Source organism: Callospermophilus lateralis, chromosome 2 (assembly GCF_048772815.1).
Source record: "Callospermophilus lateralis isolate mCalLat2 chromosome 2, mCalLat2.hap1, whole genome shotgun sequence".
Taxonomy (NCBI): Eukaryota; Metazoa; Chordata; class Mammalia; order Rodentia; family Sciuridae; genus Callospermophilus; species Callospermophilus lateralis.
This window is the reverse complement of record NC_135306.1, coordinates 208813993-208832983: the sequence shown is the minus strand read 5'-3', so window position 1 is coordinate 208832983 and position 18991 is coordinate 208813993. Positions and strand designations below refer to the sequence as shown.

Genomic DNA, 18991 nt, shown 5'->3' with positions numbered 1-18991 from the left:
ATGGGCAGGGCTGGGATCCCTCTGGGGCTCTTGGGCAGGGTCCATTTCCTTTCTTTCCCAGTTTCCAGTGGCCACTCAGATTCCTTGGTTTTTGGCCTCTTCCTCCATCTTCAGAGTCAGCAGCTGCGCATCTTCCAGCCCCTGCCTGGCTCTGACTGGCTGCTCATGATGGCACTGGGCCGCCGGGATAATCTGGGGTGATTTCCACCTTATATGCATCGCTGAGCCACCCCTGCAGAACCCCTCTTGCTGTAGGTGTCCCCATCTGCATGGGTCCTGGGCAGTAGGACGAGGCAGCAGGACCAGGCCAGCACAGCGGCCCAGTGTGGAAGGGTCCCACTGGCTGACCTGGATCATGTGACCACCTCCGTCTCAGAGACCATGGAGACAACCTCCCCCAGGGCCCAGCGCAGCCCACGAGGTCACCGGCCACCACGCTCCATCCCAGCAGCTGCTTCAGACAGAAGCTGTGACCTAGAGGAATGCCTGGCATCCAGGGGCCCCACCTCTTCCCCCCTTCCCCTGTCCACCTCCAGTCCTCTCTGGCACTCACTGCGTGCCCAGCAGTACCTGAAGTGCTGGGTGACTCAGTCTTTCCTTCCGTTTGTTGGTCAGTCCTGGGGTCAGTGTTCCCCCTCTGAGAGCTGACCTTGTCTTCAGGTTTCTGTTCCCGTAGATCCTTACTTCTAAGTCGATGCTGAGCGTCCAGGTCTACAGGCTCGGTGAGGTCGGACGCGCCACCCTGGGCTGGCAGCTCTGCCTGGCTCTACAGCCGTGGGCGAGCTCAGGGACCCAGCCCACCTGAGGCAGGCCCCTGCTCTGAGCTGGCTTTTGTCCCACTGGAGACAGGTGAGCACCGTCAGCCCGGGGAGGGCAGTGCAGTCACAGCCCCGTTCCCTCCTCCTGCTCACGAGGTGGAAGGAAAAGGAGTGCAGCCTGAGAAGGTTTCAGACAACCAAAGGGGAGAGCCACTCTGTCTGGGAGCTAGCGCCCTGGACGCCAGCGCTAGGTACCAAACCGAGAGGACGGCAGCAGACCAGCCCCAGAACCATTTTATTTCCAGACCCGACTGCACCAGGCTTGGTGGAAGTGTGTGCTCGAGGGTTCCTGCCCAGGTCTGCTGCCCGCTGGTTCCCCGGGGCAGGCCCTGCACACTGAGACGATCCTTCCTGGTCATCCAGCAGCCTCCGCTTCCGTGGGTTTGCATCTGTGGACTCAATAAAACTTGGAATAGCAAATACATTTTTTAATTGTATCTGTTTTGAACATGTTCAGATTTTCTCTGGTCAGTCTTCCCTAAATCATATAGTAGAATGACCATCCAACCGTACCGCATGGCACTGGGCTTTGTTAGTAATCCAGAGTTGACTTAATGCAGAGGGGGGCTGTGGGCGCGTCATTCGCAGACACTGTGCCATGTTACACCAGGGACCTGTGCACTGCGGGCATCCTGGAACCAGGCCACCTGGACCCCAGGGAGGACTGAACTTGTGGCAGCACTTGCCATGCCGGCCCCCCTGGCTGAGGAACAGGGCAGGGAAGTCACATAAGCCTCCCCTGCTGCAAACTCCCCCCGATCTCAGGCCTCACTGCAGCAGGCCCAGGCCCTCCCTCCCCTGGGACCCACCGCGGGTTCCTGCTGTGCAGGGGGCGGCGTGTGCAGATGATGAGAGCTCAGGAGGAGCGTGCCTAGACATGGCCATGGCAAGGGATCAAGGCTTCTGAAAGCAATTTGGCAGATGTCCAGGGACCCTGTAAAAACTCTTGGTCTTCCAACTAGTCATTCCGAGGAGGTGCATGTTGAGGGGACGGTCCATCATGCAGATGGAGCCTGGTGGGCAAGGACATTCACAAGGTCCTTAAAATGACCAAAACATTTGGACCAGGGGCTGGGGTGCAGTGGTTAGCACCTGACCTGCATGCACGAGGCCCTGGGCTCCTTCCCAGCACCGTAAAACATAAAATAAAACTGGGCCCAAACACCCCACCGTAGATCACAGCCAGACACAGTGGACAGACGAGGCAGGGCACTGGGCAGCAGACCCAGCTGTGGGATGGCATTGCATGTGCGCGGGGTGGGGGGGATCCTAGGAGTGTCACCTGACAACATCATCAGAGCTTAGAGCATGTAAGGTCTCACAGTGACCGACCACTTCATGATGTGTGACATGTTCCCAGGATATGCCTTCACTGTCAAATGAATGTGGCTGGACTTAAAATGTTTCCATAGCACACTTAGCAGCATCGGGATGTTCATAGGGTTTAATGACCACATGATGTGAAAGTCCACATGTATCCTCTGATGCCGGTGTGGCCATCCCTCTGTATCCACAGAGGCTTGGTTCCAGGCCCCTCAGACGCCCAAGTCCAGCAGTGCTCAAGGCCCTTCAGAACAGGACGTGACCTCAGCGGGGAACCTTCCCCACCCTGCTGTATGTACCGTCCCTAGACGACCTGGAGCACTGAATGCATCTCAATACCCTGTGAATGATTGTTGTTTTGTATTACTTAAGGAAAATTATGAAAAAGTCTGTACATGCTCAGTGCAGGCGCAAAGTTTTCCAGTTATTTTCAACATGTGTTGGCTGAACCTGGGAGGTGGGGGTGGGCTGGAGCCACAGACCAAGGCCAACTGGATGCCCTGGTGTCCCCAGAATTGGGCTGCGTGCAGCTGCCCACAGAGGTGCTGGGTGACCATTCGCCGTCACACATGGGAACTGGAAGGTGACAGAGCAGTTGTTGATTAGCCGGGACCAGGCAGGGCTCTCTTCCTTCACGGTTCAGTTTTCTACCATAAGCACGTAAAACTTCCAATAAGAACCAAAGTCTCTTTTAAGTGAAAAGAACATTTGTCATGGTCAGGACTAATTAAAGTGCAACATCCCAAAAAGGACCTGGGCTCGCTCACTCCTGAGGGCAATCGATTCTTTAAAACTTCATCCAGGGCCGGGCTGGGGCCCTGTGGCAGGGCGCTCGCCTCACCCATGGGATGCACTGGGTTCAATCCTCAGCACCACATAAAAATGAATAAAGATATTGTGTCCATCTGTAAAAGAAACTTTAAAAAACCCAAACTTCATCCATAAAAATAGATTGAACATGGACCTTCCACAATGTCACTGGGTCAGTGGGGGCGAGTCTGTGGGGGTGACTCCCTCCTCCACCTCTTCTCGCGGAGTCCACACTTGTGAACATCCGGGAAAAGTTCTCTAGACACAAAGCAGAGGAGAGAGGCTCCCACAGGCCCAGGAGCCAGGAAACCCCTGGGAGGAGGAGGCCTCTGAGCCTCCTCGGGGTGCAGGCCACAGGGCACTGCCTCTTGCTGGGCTCCTTGAGCCCTGGTTGCTCAGAGCTGCATCCCACCTGGCACAGCACCTGTCCCAAGGACAGCGCCTTGCACATGGCGTAACTAACGTGTGGTCTCCCCTGCAGGCACAGCCAGGTGCCACACCGCCCGGAGAGCCAAGTGCCAGTTATCTGTGACTACGGCTCAGGCTTCAGCAAGCTGGGCTTCGCAGGACGCGAGGCACCCTACGCCGTCTTCCCAACCGTCCTGGGCAAACTCCGGCATGACGTGAGTGGCAAGGGCAAAAGGCATCCCTCCTGGGGGTTACACAACCCATAGGTGCTGCTGGCCCATGCAGCCATCCCCTCTCCCACCAGCTGGCCAAAGAAGTCCTCAGGGCAGGGGGGGCATGTGTCGGAATCCTGGGCTCTGGCTGGTAACGCGAGGCTGGCTGGGCCCCCCCGAGTTTCGGCCCCTCCTCCTGCCATGCTCTGGTTGTGCTCTGTAACAGACTACCTGGGGCTGGTCATTTATGTTAAAAAACAAACATTTCTTCCAGTTCTGGAGACTGCGAAGTCCATGGCTGGGGGCCCTCATCTGGTGAGAGAATTCTTTTTTTTTTTTTTTTTGTACCAGGGATTGAACTCTGGGGCACTCGACCACTGAGTCACATCCCCAGTTGCCCCCCCGCCCCCACTTTTTTTGGTATTTTATTTAGAGACAGAGACTGAGTTGCTTAGCACCTTGATAAGTTGCTGAGGCTGGATTTGAATTTGCGATCCTCCTGCCTCAGCCTCCAGAGCCACTGGGATTACACCTGGCTGAAGAGGGCCTTCTTGCTGACCACCCCATGGTGAAAAGTGGAAGAGGCAGGAGCATGAGAGAGGGGGAGGGAGAGGGAGAGGAAGGGGGAGGGTAGAGGGCTCCATCCTGTTCCTCCAGGACATTAGCCCTGGGGTCACCTCACTCCCAACACTGCTGCCTGGGCTCAGGTTTCCAACACAGGAGCACTGGGGGCACTTGCAGGCCCAGCAGTGGGCACAGAGGGCCGCTGTGGAAAGGCCCGGGCTGCCCGCCCACTGACCCTTGCTTTTCCCACTTTGGGGACTGGTGGGGAGTGCCAAGGAGCAGCCCACTTAGACAGGAACCCAGGAGTGCTGATGGGAACTGACACTCAGCCTCCGCACAGGCAGCAGCGGGCATCTGCCTCCCCAAGAGCACGTGTCAATGCCAGAAAGTGACCCACGTTGCCATGGCTGCCCGTATTTCAGCAGATTTCAGATTTTATTATGGTGTTGACACACAGGTCACGTCTCGCATCTTGACCGTGGTTAGGTGCACAGCTCAGGGCTCTGGGCCCATGCGCCTGCCGAGCAGCCTCATTACCTCCAGGGCTTCCTCTCCTCCCAGGCTGGAGCTGCGTCCACCAAGGCTTACCCCCGTCCCCACTGCCCCCTGAGACCCTCACCATCCTTACATGGTGGAGCCACGGTTCCTGTCCCTTGGCGACTGGCTTAGCTCACTGAGCGGGTTCTTCAGGGCCTGTTCACAGGGCGCAGGTGGCAGGACTTGACTCCCACGACATGCACCTTCCCACCCTGGGCCCCGTGCGCTCGGCCGCTCCCCCTCCCCTGCCCGGGCACTGCCTCTGCATCTCGGCCGCGGGGAAAGATGCCGCGCGCAGAGGCCCCTTACGACATGCTGGGCCACGTGTTTTCTCTTTGAGCCTTCGATTCCCTGGGGTCTCCATCCAGAGACATGCTGGGCCACGTGTTTTTCTTTGTCTAAGAAATTCAGATTTTCGTGTCCTTTCTAAGCACTGACTCACTTTTCCGCAAGGACCGGGCACACTGACATGGGTCTGTGGGCTGGGTGCCAGCTTCTGCTCTGAGCCTCGCCTTGGGCACAGTGGGCTCGGGCACCCCACCAGCCAGACCCTTTACCCTGCGCAGGATGTTCCTTGCCCATGCCACCCGGCACAGCCCCAAGGGCCTCCACATTCCCCCAGTGACCGTGACTTGATGAATTAAAGGGAGGGACTGTGAGGCCGCTGGGCAGAGACCAGCCCCAGCCCCAGGAAGTGACTCCACATGTCCGTGCAGTGGGCGAGGTGGAGGGGGGTCCTGTGGACTGTCCTGAAGGTGGCAGCTCCTCCTTGTCCTGCACGGCGGAGACTTCATGTCCCTGGACCATGAAGACACACCCTGGCCCCAGCTGGCTAGGCAGTTGTCCCCAAGACCCCAGTGGAGGCCTGAAGCCCTGGAGAGAGAGGAGCCCAGCATGGGCTGCCCTACACACCCCTCTTCTCAGCACAGGACTGACAGGAGGGGGCGAGGTAGGAGGGAGCACTGAGGCCTGCAGCCGCCATTCTGTGGGTGTGGTCTCTCCAGGGTCCAGACATGCGTACGGACTGTGGACGCAGGTGACTAGAAGGTGCTGCCCAGAAAAGGGCGGGCGGGCCACAGAGACGGCACCACGGGGTGGTGTTGGTGCAGAGCCCAGGGTCACCGCACAGGGACCCGCGTGGTGTTGGTACGGAGCCCAGGGTCACAGCGCAGGGCCCAAGTGGTGTTGGTGCGGAGCCCAGGGTCACAGTGAGAGCCAGGACTTCCACAGTCAGTGACAGAGCAGCGGGCCGTGGCACCTCGCGGGCTGCGCTCTCCTGAGCTGAGTTCTGTCTTCCAGGAGCCCCGTTGCCGGCCAGCCTGCCCCTTGGCCTGCCCTGTGCCTGGGTGCAGGAGCGGCTCTGGCTGCAGAAGAGGCTGTGTCCCCTACAGGCCTCAGCGCCCGGCCCCTCCCCACACTTAGGCGCTGCCCGTCCTTGGCTTCTCCAGGTGCAGAGGTAGAGGCTGGGGTGACACTGGGCTCTACCCAGAGCTCCCGCTGGCCGCAGCCACGAGGGCAGCCTCTGGAGAGACTGGCCGGGCTCGAGTGGCAGGATGAGGGCTTCGCTCAGTCTATTCCAGACAGTGCAGCCCTGACCCGCAGGCTGCCCAGCCTCAGGACCTAGGCCAAGCCTGTCCATCTGGCTGCGGCAACTCCAGAGCAGGACGAGGCTCTGTCCGCACCCTCAGAGCCACACACGTGTAGATGGGGGTCTGCTGAATGGTGCCAGAGGGGGCAGCGCCATCGTCCTCGGTGTCTGTGGGTCCTTTCAGTCTGACGTGCACCCCGGTGGCTGGCCTCATGGGACGGGGCCATGTCCCCCTTGACAGCAGTGAGGGCTGGGAGATGAGCAGGGGCTCGGAGGTCTCAGCTAGGGGTCCCCACCCGGGTCCAGATCCTGCCGTGGGAAAGACATGATGGCCCAGGACATAAAGGTCCGTGCAGTGGGCTGAGGTGGCCTTGAGCTCAGGCCTTGCTTTGAAGTCCCTGCTCCGTTGTGGCAGGCACCACTCCACACCCAGCCTGCAGCACTCGCTGGCCTTGCCGGCCACCTCTGCACGCTAGTCCTCATGGCCACGCCTCCTACAGGCTGCTCCTTGCAAAGACCCTGGACTCCTGGGGAGCCACATTGGCTCAAGAGCGCCCCCGGCTGGCCCAGCCGTCCAGGACTCCCTCTTGCCCTGCAGCCCTCTGTGTCAGGGGCTCAGCCACGGGCATGGGCTGCGTGGCTCTGCAGCCTGCCCCTGGCCCCGCCCATTGCCACCCACACAGGCACATGCCCTGCTACAAGCCCCCCCCCCCCCCCCCCCCGCCGCCCCGCTCCTCCCCTCCGAGTGACAGAGTGGGAGTCAAATCTGCTTTGAAGGTAGATGTTCACCTTCCTAGAAATGAGGAACCACATCATCACCTTCCAAAGCCAGCACGTGCGATGTGTCCCCTTTCTTCCCCCAAGAGCCCCTCTCTACCCTTGTCTGGGTCTCCTCTTCTCAAGGTGAGACCGTGTCCTGGCAACGATCCCCAGGGCACTTTGCCTGGCAGACAACTGGCCGGAACCTCTCGGTGTCGGTGGGGTTGGAGAGGGATGCTCACGCTGTGATTCGAGCCACTTTTAACAGCCCCTGCGCTGCTCAGCATGGGCTGAAATGAAAGCCAAGGGCAGGAACCCCACCCTTCCTGAGACTTGATCTAGCTCGCTGTGGTTTTTTTTGGGGGGTGGGGTACCGGGAATTGAACTCAGGGGCACTCAACCACTGAGCCACATCCCAGCCCTTATTTGTATGTTATTTAGAGACAGGGTCTCACTGAGTTGCTTAGCACCTCGCTGTTGCTGAGGCTGGCCTTGAACTCGATCCTCCTGCCTCAGCCTCCGGAGCTGCTGGGATTACAGGGTGCACCACGGCACCTGGCTACCTGCTGTGTTTTTCAGAGCATGTTGGTGGGAATGGAGGAAGAAGACTGGTTCATCGGAGATGAGGTCCAGAACAAGCGAGGGATACTCAACTTGCAATACCCCATCTCCCGGGGAGCCATCACCAACTGGGACAACATGGAGAAGGTGGGCTGCAGGTCCAGGTGGGGGCACTTGCCACCTACCCTGCTGGGCATGAGGAAGGCTCTGTCACGTCTCAGCTCTCAGTCCCTCTGGACATTGTGTTATGGTCCCAACCACTAGGCCCCAGAGTCAGGAGACCCAGGTTTGAGTCCTGTCTCCTCTGGTCATGGTCAATGTCACTCTGGACATGTGGCTGGCCTCCCTGGCCCTCTACAGCGATGGGTATCATTGCTCCTGCCACACACCGCCGTGAGACTTCAGGGGTGACGGGGGAGGAGCCCTAGGTCTCAGAGGTCAGAGGTCATAGTTACCGTGAAGTTGAGTCCCGCTCTTCGTATCTGAGGTTCTGGCCTGGGCCTGCACGTGGCACGGTTTGGGCAGGTTGCAACTGCCTTACAAGATGTCCTGTTGTGGCACAAGTGTCCCAGGGCTGCTGTAACAGCTATTACTGTGGCTTCAACCACAGTTCTGAAGGCCGGAAGTCCAGGTCATGCACACGGAGCTGCCCAGGCCCCTCCCGGGGCTGGTGGTGTGCCGTCCATCCAGGGCTCCTTGGCCTAGAGCGACATCCCTGAGCTCTGTCTTCACCGGCCCATGGCCTTCTCCCTGTGTGTGTCTGTGTCCAGACTGCCCCTGTCTAAGGGCCGCTGGCACTTTGTCTCCACCGGTGATGTCCACAGCAGCTCTGTTCCACGCAGCGGGCTCTGAAAGGCTGGGACTTCAGCATGTGAGCTCAGGGGACATGATTCAACCCAGAATGGTCACCTAACACCTGGCTCAGCCCAAGCCTGAGGCGTCCAGCACAGTGGCAGTGCCCGCCTCTCACCTTTGCATGGGCCTGGGATTCGGGCCTGGCTCAGGGTCTTGGGAGGCTGCAGCAGATGTGGCTGGGAACCCGTCATCTGACAGCTTGGCCGGGCGGGAGGTCCCTGGCAAGGGGTGCTCTCCTGAGGCTGGCGGGGGCTCCTCCTCATGGGCGTCTGCCTGAGGCTGCTCACATGCTCAGAACAGGTGCCTGGCCTCCTCCACAGGCCGGCAGAGGCACAAGGCCCTGTGGCCCAGCCTTGGAGGTCACACTATCATTTCTGCCTAGTCTGTTGGTCCCACAGGCTCTCCTGAGTCAAGGCAGGAAAGGCCACCCAGGCCTGGTTCCAGGAGGTGGATCCACTACGCACAGCCCTGGCCCGGGCGAGTGTCGCCACATGACACCTGCCTGTGACCTCATGGGTGCCTCCGAGGCCTGGTTTCTGCACACACCCCACCCACACAGCTCGTCCCTCACTATCCACACAGCACCCAGTAGGTGCTCCCTCAGCCAGGACAGACAGGAACTTCACCCACAAAAATTAATAGCGTCTGTTGAGCACCTGCTGTATGCCAGGTACCTTGCTGGGTATCATGGCCAGGTTGTGCACTCCAAAGTCCCGCAGGATGTGACTGGGTTTGGGTGGCCTTCAAGGTGGAAATTAAGTTAAAATGAGGTCATTAGGGGAGGTCTCAATTCACGGTCCTGTAAGAAGAGGAGAGGAAACAGACACACAGAGGACACCGGGAAGCCACCAGCCAAGGCCTCCGGAGGAGCCAGCTTGTGACACTGGGACCCCAGACACAGCCCCCAGGATGTGGGACCCTGGCTGCCTGAAGGCCGGGCTGTGGCGCTCTACAGGGCTGCCTGGGGAGGGGGCACACCAGTTCCTTAACGTGGGCGTGGGTCCTCACGGCCTGCTCTGAGGGCAGGAGCCATCTCCATTCTAAAGATGAGGTCACAGGGTCACTGGGCACCTTGCTGTGCAGAGGCCCCGGCATGTGGCGGGGCTCCCGTCCATACCAGGGCCGCAGCCGGGGCTCTCCTTGTGCACATCCAGCCCATCAGCCCGATGGTGTCTCGGGCTCGCCCCACAGTGTTGGTGCAGCTGCTCTGGAAAGCACCCGCCGCCCCAGCTCTGTGCCCCAGTCCCCAGCTCCGGGCTGGTTGTTGAGTGCCTGGTCCAAAGTCACCTTCGTCTTCCGCTGCCTCCGCAGGTCAGGGCCCCCCTGAGTCAGAGGCCTCCTGTGACCCTCAAACCGCAGCAACCAGTCGGCGTCTGTGGGGGGGTCCAGGATCCAGGCCCCCTCCTCGACCCCGGTGCAGGGTTGCAGCAGTGCAGGGCGACCTGCTCATCGTCCCCACACTCTGACCACGCCAGGGGCTCCCAGGGCCGAAGACGGCGCCGACGCCTGGGAGCCGTCCTCTACTCTGTAGTTTGGGAATAACTACCAGAAAAAGTCCAAATGTTCAGGGCAGATGCAGGTGTTTTTGGAGTGTTTTCCATCCTTGGTTGGTTGAGTCTTTGGATGAGGAATCCACAGATGTGCAGGCTGACTGCATTGCTTTGTGAGCTAGAGAGAAGGGGGATGGGAGACTGTTAGGTAGACGGCAGGTGACTGATAGGTGGTAGGTGATGAGAGACAGGTGCAGGTGATTGATAGGTGATGGGTGATTGATAGGTGATAGGTGATAAGTGGCAGGTGGTAGGTGATAAGTGGCAGGTGATTGATAGGTGATGGGTGATTGATAGGTGGTAGGTGATAAGTGGCAGGTGGTAGGTGATAAGTGGCAGGTGATTGATAGGTGATGGGTGATTGATAGGTGGTAGGTGATAAGTGGCAGGTGATTGATAGGTGATGGGTGATTGATAGGTGGTAGGTGATAAGTGGCAGGTGATTGATAGGTGATGGGTGATTGATAGGTGGTAGGTGATAAGTGGCAGGTGATTGATAGGTGATGGGTGATTGATAGGTGGTAGGTGATAAGTGGCAGGTGATTGATAGGTGATGGGTGATTGATAGGTGGTAGGTGATAAGTGGCAGGTGATTGATAGGTGATGGGTGATTGCTGGATGACAGATGGTAGAAGATGGGCGGATGGACAGACAGCACCCTGCCTGGAGGGGCAGCCAGCTCTGCCTTGGGCAGCGCAGCTCACCTGCCGCTCTCCCCCCAGATCTGGCATCACTCTTTCTACCACGTGCTCAGCATCGCCCCCGAGGAGCACCCTCTCATGGTGACAGAACCTCCCTTAAGCAAAACATCCACCAAAGAGAAAGTGACCCAGGTAACAGGGCCAGCGGGGTGGGGGGGGGGTCAGCCTCCAGCCTCCTCCTGAGCTGGGGCAGCCTCAGGGCCTCGCCCTCTCTGGGTGCATCAGGAAGAGGCACTGGGTGCAGTTGTCCCCGTTGACGGTGGCAACAGGAGTGGCGGCTATGTTGGGGGCTTGCCGAGTGGTCAGGCTCTGGGCCGGGCACACGACAGCAGCAGCTTCACACCCATCCAGCCCGTGGGCAGGAGATTAGAAACCCCTGTGTCCAGACGGACATGCTGGAGCAGTGGGAGCTCAAGTGATTTGCCTCAGTCACAGGCCAGAGGCTGGTGGACCCAGAGGGTGTGACCCCAAGCTCCACCCCAACCACTGCTCTGTGGTTCGTCCTCCTTGGAAAGCTGCTGGGCTCTCCTGTGAGCGTACCCCTGTCCTGCCTGTGCAGAGGGGTCAGTGGTGTGTGCTGGTGGGGTCCCTGGGTGGCTGGATGGCAGAGCCGACAAGCCCTGGTGCAGATCACCCTCAGGACTGCACTGGGGTGGGGAGGGGCAGGGCTGCAGGGTGCCCCGGGCTGCCTGAGTCCTCAGCTCATCCCTGGGCTCCTCCTAATGAGGACATCCAGGGGCTAATTGAGCAAGCAGCAGGGCTCTTCCATCTGTCCAGCCATCCTGAAGCCCAGCGGTGTCTCTCCATTGAGCAGTGACCTGCAGGACAGGCCCAGGGCCGAGGCGCCACCTGCACAGGCCCAGAAACAGCAGCTGCATCCTTCACGGCCTGGGTGCGAGCTGCCGCCTCATCTAAACAAAGCCCCATGTGGGCCACTGACCCCTCCTCTGCGTGGACATTTAGATCATGGAAGTGGGGCAGTGCTGGCTTCCCGGGACCAGCACAGGAGGCACCCGTCTGGAGAAGGACCGGTGTCCACGAGGCCCTTGGCACACTGGAGGAGGTCGGAGAGGGGCGAAACCCCTGGCCCCAGGGAGCAGGCCACGGCCCAGCTGCAGAGGAGCAGCAGGGTGTGTGTCCAGAGCTCTAGCAGGAGGCCGAGACCCCAAGACCAGCCTCGCAAGCTGGAGACCCTGAGGCTGACGTGTGGCTCCCGCCTGGAGGCCCAGGCTGAGGACCCGCTGGAGCCTTAAGGCCGGGAAGAGCTGAGTCGCAGCTCCCGGGCAGGCGCAGCGGCCTCTCCTGTCAAGCCTCTGTGCTCTCAGACCTGTGCTCTCGGGGGCCATCTGGGGCACCCTGGGGCACCCCTGTAGGAAGGTCTGACCGCCGTCAGGTTGACACGCGGAGTTGGCCACCACAGCAGCCGAGCAGGTGGCTCCAGCCGCCTCCCCTCGGCCCACCTCTGGTTGTGTTGGAGTCCAGCAGGGAGCCAAAGGTTGCTCACCTGGGCCATTCTGAGAGAGTTAGGAAGGGACACCAAGACGGGCGTGTGTCTCAGAGAAGGCGCTTCGCCCCGAGCAGCGTACCCTGTTAGTGACTGGGGGTCATGGCCACCCCATGTCCTAGAGAGTCCTATGTACAGAACAAGAGAGGCCCTGCCCAGGAACCCGCGGTCAGAGGGGAGGCTGGCAGGAGGGGCAGGGGCTCCAGCACCCACCCCTCCCCCGTGTCCCCAATCTCTTTCTGGTGCCTCTAAGAGCCGCCCAAGAAAAGACCCCAGACCTCAGCCCGGGGCAGAGGGCAGCGGGAAAGGAGAGGTCTCTGCAGGCGAAGGGGCAGCAGCCACCCTGCAGCCACCCTCCCAGCCGAGCTCCCTCCCTGCCAGTGTCCCTCGTCCAGCTGCCACCCGTGTGGCCCCTGCAGGGGCCTGGAACGGGCGGGGACGTGCAGGGCTGGTGCTCCTTCTGCGGTGCCCCTGTGGGATCTGGAAAGCCATGTTCCTGAAGAGAAGCCAGGGGCTGGACAGGGAGCCCGGCCCTGAGTCACCCGGTCCTGGCCTGGCTCTGCCGCACACCTGACCTCAGGCAGGTCAGTGGTCCTGCTCTGCCTCAGTGTCCTCATCTGGAGGGTAATAACGGACCCCTGGGGTCACTGTGAGGACAGAATGAGCTGGTACCTGAAAGCCCTGTAGTTCTCCAGCCTTCGGCAAACCCAGCCCCACAGTTCCCAGGCCTGATTTTCCCCCTGAGCCACAGGAGTTAGACTGCAGAGGCCCTGAAGACCCCACAGCTCACGACCCTCAGGCTCCACGACCTTGGGCTCCACGACCTTGAGGCTTGCCGCAGTGGGCAGGGTGGGGCAGTTTTGGGAGCCAGCGCTCTAGTTTGAGCCCTCCCTGTTAGACCCACACGCCACTCTGGTGGGTCCACCCAGCTGTGACTCCTTTGGAGGGCTCTGCGGTTGGGGCTCCTGTGAGAGTGGCCGCGATGAGCCCACCTGGGCCAGGCCGCGTGAGCACAGGGTTTCCCTCGGGTGGATTCCCACCTACCTCAATGCTGCTGCTGCCCGCGTGGTTGGAACTGGACCGTCCCCAAAAGCTCATGTGTCCCCAGGGCGTCTGTGTTCAGAGTCGGGGGAAGTGATTGGCCGAGGGGGCTCCGACCTCATCACTCTTGGTGGTCGTCCCTGGATGGAGTGGACTACTGAAGGGGAGGAACTGTGGGCCGGGGGCGTGGGTGCAGGGAGCAGGTCACTGGGCTGTGTCCTTGGGGAATGCATCCTGTCCCTGCCGGCTTCCCCCACCACGCCCCCCCAAGATGTTCCAGAGCAACGGAGTCAGCAGGCCACGGCCTGAACCTCGTCAGCTGACCACAGCCTGAACAAAGGGACAGGTCGCGTCGTCAGGTAGTTTGGCGACAGTGATGGAAAACTGCCCGGAAGGCTCCTGGCTCTGAGCTGTCAGCCCCTCACTGTGACCCGCGCAGCGTGCGCTCTGACACGTTGCCTTGACCCAGTTTGGAGGCCAGTCAGTCCCCCTCTGGGTGGTGCTTAAGTCCACACCCTACCACTGCCCTTGTTTGGATGTCACGTGCAGAGCCAGTGTGTACCTGCTCTAATTGTCCTGGGCCAGCTGCAGGGCACCTGAGGACAGCCTCCATGTGCAGAAGGGCTGGGAGAAACCCCGGGACCCAGCGCAGAGGAGCCCGGAAGCCCGCGTGCAGCTCCAGCTCAGAGTCACTGTGGCTGGACTCGAGTCCTGCTGTGGTCCTGTCTAGAGGGCTTCTCCTGCTCAGAGTATAGGTGACAGAGGTGCCTTTCATCCACCCCGGTGACACTGCACAAGGGTCTTCAAAGCCCTCAGAGCACAGCACGGCCTCCCAGCAGGTGAAGCTCACGGCCACCGTCTCGGGTGCAGGGCCCAGCAAGCAGCCGCCTGTGCTCAGCCTCAGGGCCACCTGCTCACCTGCCTTCTGTCTTCTGTGGCCAGGGGCTGCCACGTACCTGTGTGGGAAGAGCCAGTTGGTCTCGCCTGGCCACTCCTGCCCTGGCTCCCAGGGGACGCCTGGGCCATGTTTCTGGAACACACCACGTCTGCACCAGCGAGGCACCAGGGCCCGTGTCCAGTCCCCTCAGAGGAACTGAACCTCCCCACCCCCCAGCTGCAGAAGGGAGGGCGTGTCCAGTGAAGAGAGCGTGCTCCAAGGAGCCTCTGGGGCGGCAGGGGCTGTGGGAGACCTCGCTGCCCTCCTCAGTTGGTCCTGCTGTCACAGGAGGAGCCCTGAGGGCGTTCCGCAGACGGGAGGGGCTCGCACGGCTGGGGAAGGGCGGGCCTTGGAGCCCCTCTGCCCCTGTGGGCTGCGCAGCCGTGGAGCCTGCACTCTGCCCGTCTGGGGCCTGGCTGCCAGCATGGTTGCTGTCCCCCTAGATCCTGTTTGAGACCTTCGGCGTCCCCGCCCTCTACATAGGCAACCAAGGTGTCCTGTCTCTGTACTCTTCCGGCCAAACCTCGGGTGAGTGGCCCTGTGGGAGCCCCTCCCCCAGCCCACCCCCATCCCAGCACACACTCCCCGCTGGCACCTAAGGGAGGGCACCACACAGTGCGCACCCCGCCTTCCCACCCTCTGGTTAAGCAGGATGCACCCAGATTTTTAAAATCCGCTGGACTCACCCTTATCTTCAACAGCTTTATTGAGGTGTGATTGACACATAAGCCCGACATGTTTCAGGGGCACGCTTTGACAAGTTTGACGTATGGATCACCACGACCAACATAATGAACCTACCTCACCCCAACGGCTCCTCCCTGCCACCCTTCCCGCCTGTCCCCAGCCTACTCCCAGCCTGTCCCCACAGATGGGTTCGCATGACTGGCACTCGGTATGAACGGCATCAGAAGGCAAGGGCTCTGCCCTGTGTCCCTTTTTACTCTAAATTATCTGGAAATACCATTCCTTGGTATTGCTGTGGGTTGTTCCATGGAGTGGGTCACTCTCATTCATTTGCCCATGAATGGGTTTGGGCTGGTTCCGGTTGGAGCTCTTGGAAGAAAGCGGCCATGCACATGCTGTGGAGGTTTTTGCATGCATGAATGCTCTCGTTAGCTTGTAAATATCCAGAGGGAGACTGGCTGGGCCACATTGTGGGCATGTGTTGAACTTCTAAAGACACCTGCAAGCCAGCCACCCAGGCAGCCCCACCACTTTGTCCACAGTTGCGGGGGCTCTGGGCATGGAGTGGGAACGCAGTGGTGTGTCCCAGGTTTTCGATTCACACCCTGACCACGCTGCCACTGGACCACGCTTCCTGGGCGCCCTCGCATGTCCCCCTGGTGAAGCGCTCCACAGTCTTGGGTTCTCTGCACTCTTATTTATCCTGGACACAAGCCTTCTGTCAGATGTATATTTTGCACATACCTGTCTCTGCCTTCCCTTCATTCTCGTCACAGTGTCTTTTGAAGGTTTCAATTTCCATAAAGTCCAATTTATTATCAGTTCATTGTTTTGTGGGCCCTGACTTTGGTATTGTATCTAAGAAATAGGTGCTGAACTGGGTTTAATGGCACATGCCTGTCATCCTAGTGACTCGGGAGGCTGAGGCAGGTGGATTGCAAGTTAGAGGCCAGACTCAGCAACTTAGCAAGGCCCTGCCTCACAATAAAAATAAAGAGGAAAAGAGGAACCAAACTCAAAGATTTTCTGCTAGAACTCTCGAAGATTTTAGTTCTACACTAAGTCCTAGGGTCCATTTTGAATAAGGCATAAGGTATGAATGAAGCGTGTGTGTGTGTGTGTGTGTGTGTGTGTGTGTGTGTGTGTGTACGTGTGTGTGCGCACACAGAGCTCCTGTTTTTCGCCCATGTCTGTGGAAGACACTGCCCTTTCTCCGCTGACTTACCTGGCGCTCTCTGAAAGCCAGTCTTCCGTGTGCTCGGGGCAGCTCTGGACCCGTCTGCTCAGCTTTGGGTCCAGCTGCGGGTCCCACCGCGTTGTCCTGAGGACAGCTCATCAGGGGTCTCCAAAGGAGGTGACGTCAGTGCTTTAGCCTCTTGTTTTTGAAAGGTTCTGATCACTTTAGGCCCTCTGCATTTCCATGTGGATTTTAAGATCAGTTTGTGATTTCCTAAGACAAACAAACCCCCCCACCCCACCCCTTCGGGTTCTGTGGTTTGGTTCTGCTCTTGCGGTGATGGGGCTGGGGCTAGACCTGTGCTTGCTGGGTGAGTGCTGGCCCTGAGCTCCACCCCGGGGTCTGAGGGTGCATCGGAGCCGGCTGCATAGTTAGCTCCAGGGTGACCATGGCGTGCACGCTAGGACCCTAGTTTCTCTCGGCAGTGTCCTGTGTTTGCAGTGGACAGGTCGGAGGGTCTGGTCATATCTGTCTGTTTCTTACACTTGGGTGGTATTATAGATTATATTTTATTTCAACTGTCATTATTCATTAATATTTATATAGAAATGCAAGAGTTTTTTTGCTTTTGTGGTACAGGATCAAATCCAGGTCTCACACACGCTAGGCAAGCGCTGTCTCCCGAGCTACACCCAGATCCCTATGATTGATTTTTGTACATTGACATTATATACTGATATTTTAATTAAACCCACTTATTTAGATTTTGTAGGATTTATTATTTGGACCATCTCTTTTCCATGATTTCGGAATTGGATGCTTTTAATTTTTATTGCTGGGTTGCATGAAGCCGTGGGGCTCTTGATTTTACAGTTTTGCAGCAAGAAGTGTTGTGATAGCTTTGGTTTCTCATCCGTGTCTTTCATGCATTTGGTGGTGTCTTGTGTTCTTATCAGCGGCAGAGGCTGGGTTTTACCAAGGGCACCATCTGGGTTTTCTCTCCTCCTCAGCGGGGTGTTTCCTCGTTGGAGAGGTAGCACTGCACGGCCTTCCAGGCCAAACCCATCTGGTCATGATTGAGCCATTGTATGTGTCACTGATTCTGTTTGAGTTTTGAATTCATGTCCACAGGTGACAATGGCCTAGTGTCCCAGCCTCCAAGACACTGTATTCTTGCCTGGCACACAGAAATTTGAAGGCAGACCCTGTGCTCTTAGTTGCAAGAGTGGGAGGGAAACCCTCTCCCTGGTCCCCAGCGTGGCTGGAAGGGGAGGGACTCTCTGCTTGACCAGCTTCATTGAGACATGCAGTTCATGGCTGCAAGTTCAACAGGTGCCAGGAGTCAGTGGCCCAGACCCGATCAGCTCTGGACAGCCTCAGAAGCCACTGGGTCTCACAGAATGAGTCATGCATTTCCACTGCCACTCACGTCCTTTTGGACCACCCCGCCCAGTGTGCCTTGCTGGCTGAAACGCAGCCTCCTCCACTGTGTCCGGACTCCCCCCCACACACCTGGGTGCTGCCCAGAGACGCTCAGGCCAGGGCACTCTCCTCCCCTCTGACCTCTTGACACCTGCTCTGACATTCCTCCCTCTAACAATCAGAAAACAGGCAGACTCCCGTCCTAAGCAGCCCCTCCCCAGGTGAGTCTGCTCCCCCAGGAAGAAGCCAGCTCCTGGGACCCTGTGCCTTCCCTTGGGACCCTTCCTCCTCTGCCTTCTCTTCCTGCAGGCCTGGCAGTGGTAAGTGGCACATGACGATGCCAATGTGTTCTCTTACCCAGGAACAACCATCGAGTCTGGAGAAGGAATGACGTACTTTGTGCCCATCATTGATGGCTGTCCTCTGCTTCAGTCAACCACCCAGATGAACGTAGCCGGCCAAGATCTGACCATGTACCTCATGCAACTGTTGGCCCAAGAGGGGAACCTACTGGTGAGCACAGGTAGGAAACAGCTATTCACAGCCAGGGAACGGGGTGTGATGTCTTTCCTGGCCTACTCAACCTGCACCCTCAGTCATAAAGTTAAGGCGACAGAAACAGCCTCCAAGTTCTAACTCAACCCTCTATATGTAGGGACATTTCTTCCCTTGACAATGATGAGAAAGATGATGGTGATGATCATGGTAGTGGTGATGATGGTGATGGTGATGATGTTGAGGGTGGTGGCAATAGTGATCATGTTGGTGATAGTGGTGATAACAGTGGTAATGGTGAGGATGGTGGGGATGGTGAGGATGGTGGGCATGGTGGGGATAGTGAAGATAGTGAGGATGGTGGGGATGGTGAGGATGGTGAGGATGGTGGGGATGGTGGGGATGGTGGGGATGGTGGGGATGGTGATGATGGTGAGGATGGTGATGATGGTGGGGATGGTGGGGATGGTGGGGATGGTGAGGATGGTGGGCATGGTGGGGATAGTGAAGATGGTGAGGATGGTGGGGATGGTGAGGATGGTGAGGATGGTGGGGATGGTGGGGATGGTGGGGATAGTGAAGATGGTGAGGATGGTGGGGATGGTGAGGATGGTGATGATGGTGGGGATGGTGGGGATGGTGGGGATGGTGAGGATGGTGGGCATGGTGGGGATAGTGAAGATGGTGAGGAGGGTGGGGATGGTGAGGATGGTGAGGATGGTGGGGATGGTGGGGATGGTGGGGATGGTGGGGATGGTGATGATGGTGAGGATGGTGATGATGGTGGGGATGGTGGGGGATGGTGAAGATGGTGAGGATGGTGGGGATGGTGGGGATGGTGGGGATAGTGGGGATGGTGGGGATGGTGAAGATGGTGAGGATGGTGGGGATGGTGAAGATGGTGAGGATGGTGGGGATGGTGGGGATGGTGGGGATGGTGAAGATGGTGAGGATGGTGGGGATGGTGGGGATGGTGATGATGGTGGGGATGGTGATGATGGTGAGGATGGTGAGAATGGTGAGGATGGTGATGATGGTGATG

At 58.7% G+C, this 18991-nt stretch overlaps 1 protein-coding gene across 1 annotated transcript in view; it reads left to right on the top strand.

Annotated features, from left to right (window-relative positions):
* LOC143390587 (actin, larval muscle-type-like) overlaps positions 1-18991 on the top strand; it is a 44028-nt gene that overhangs the window by 7838 nt on the left and 17199 nt on the right. The window contains exons 5-10 of the mRNA XM_076842956.1: positions 115-197; positions 3433-3574; positions 7599-7727; positions 10708-10818; positions 14612-14696; positions 17816-17977. Coding sequence (XP_076699071.1) covers positions 115-197; positions 3433-3574; positions 7599-7727; positions 10708-10818; positions 14612-14696; positions 17816-17977 — 712 coding nt within the window. The remainder of the gene's footprint in view (positions 1-114; positions 198-3432; positions 3575-7598; positions 7728-10707; positions 10819-14611; positions 14697-17815; positions 17978-18991) is intronic.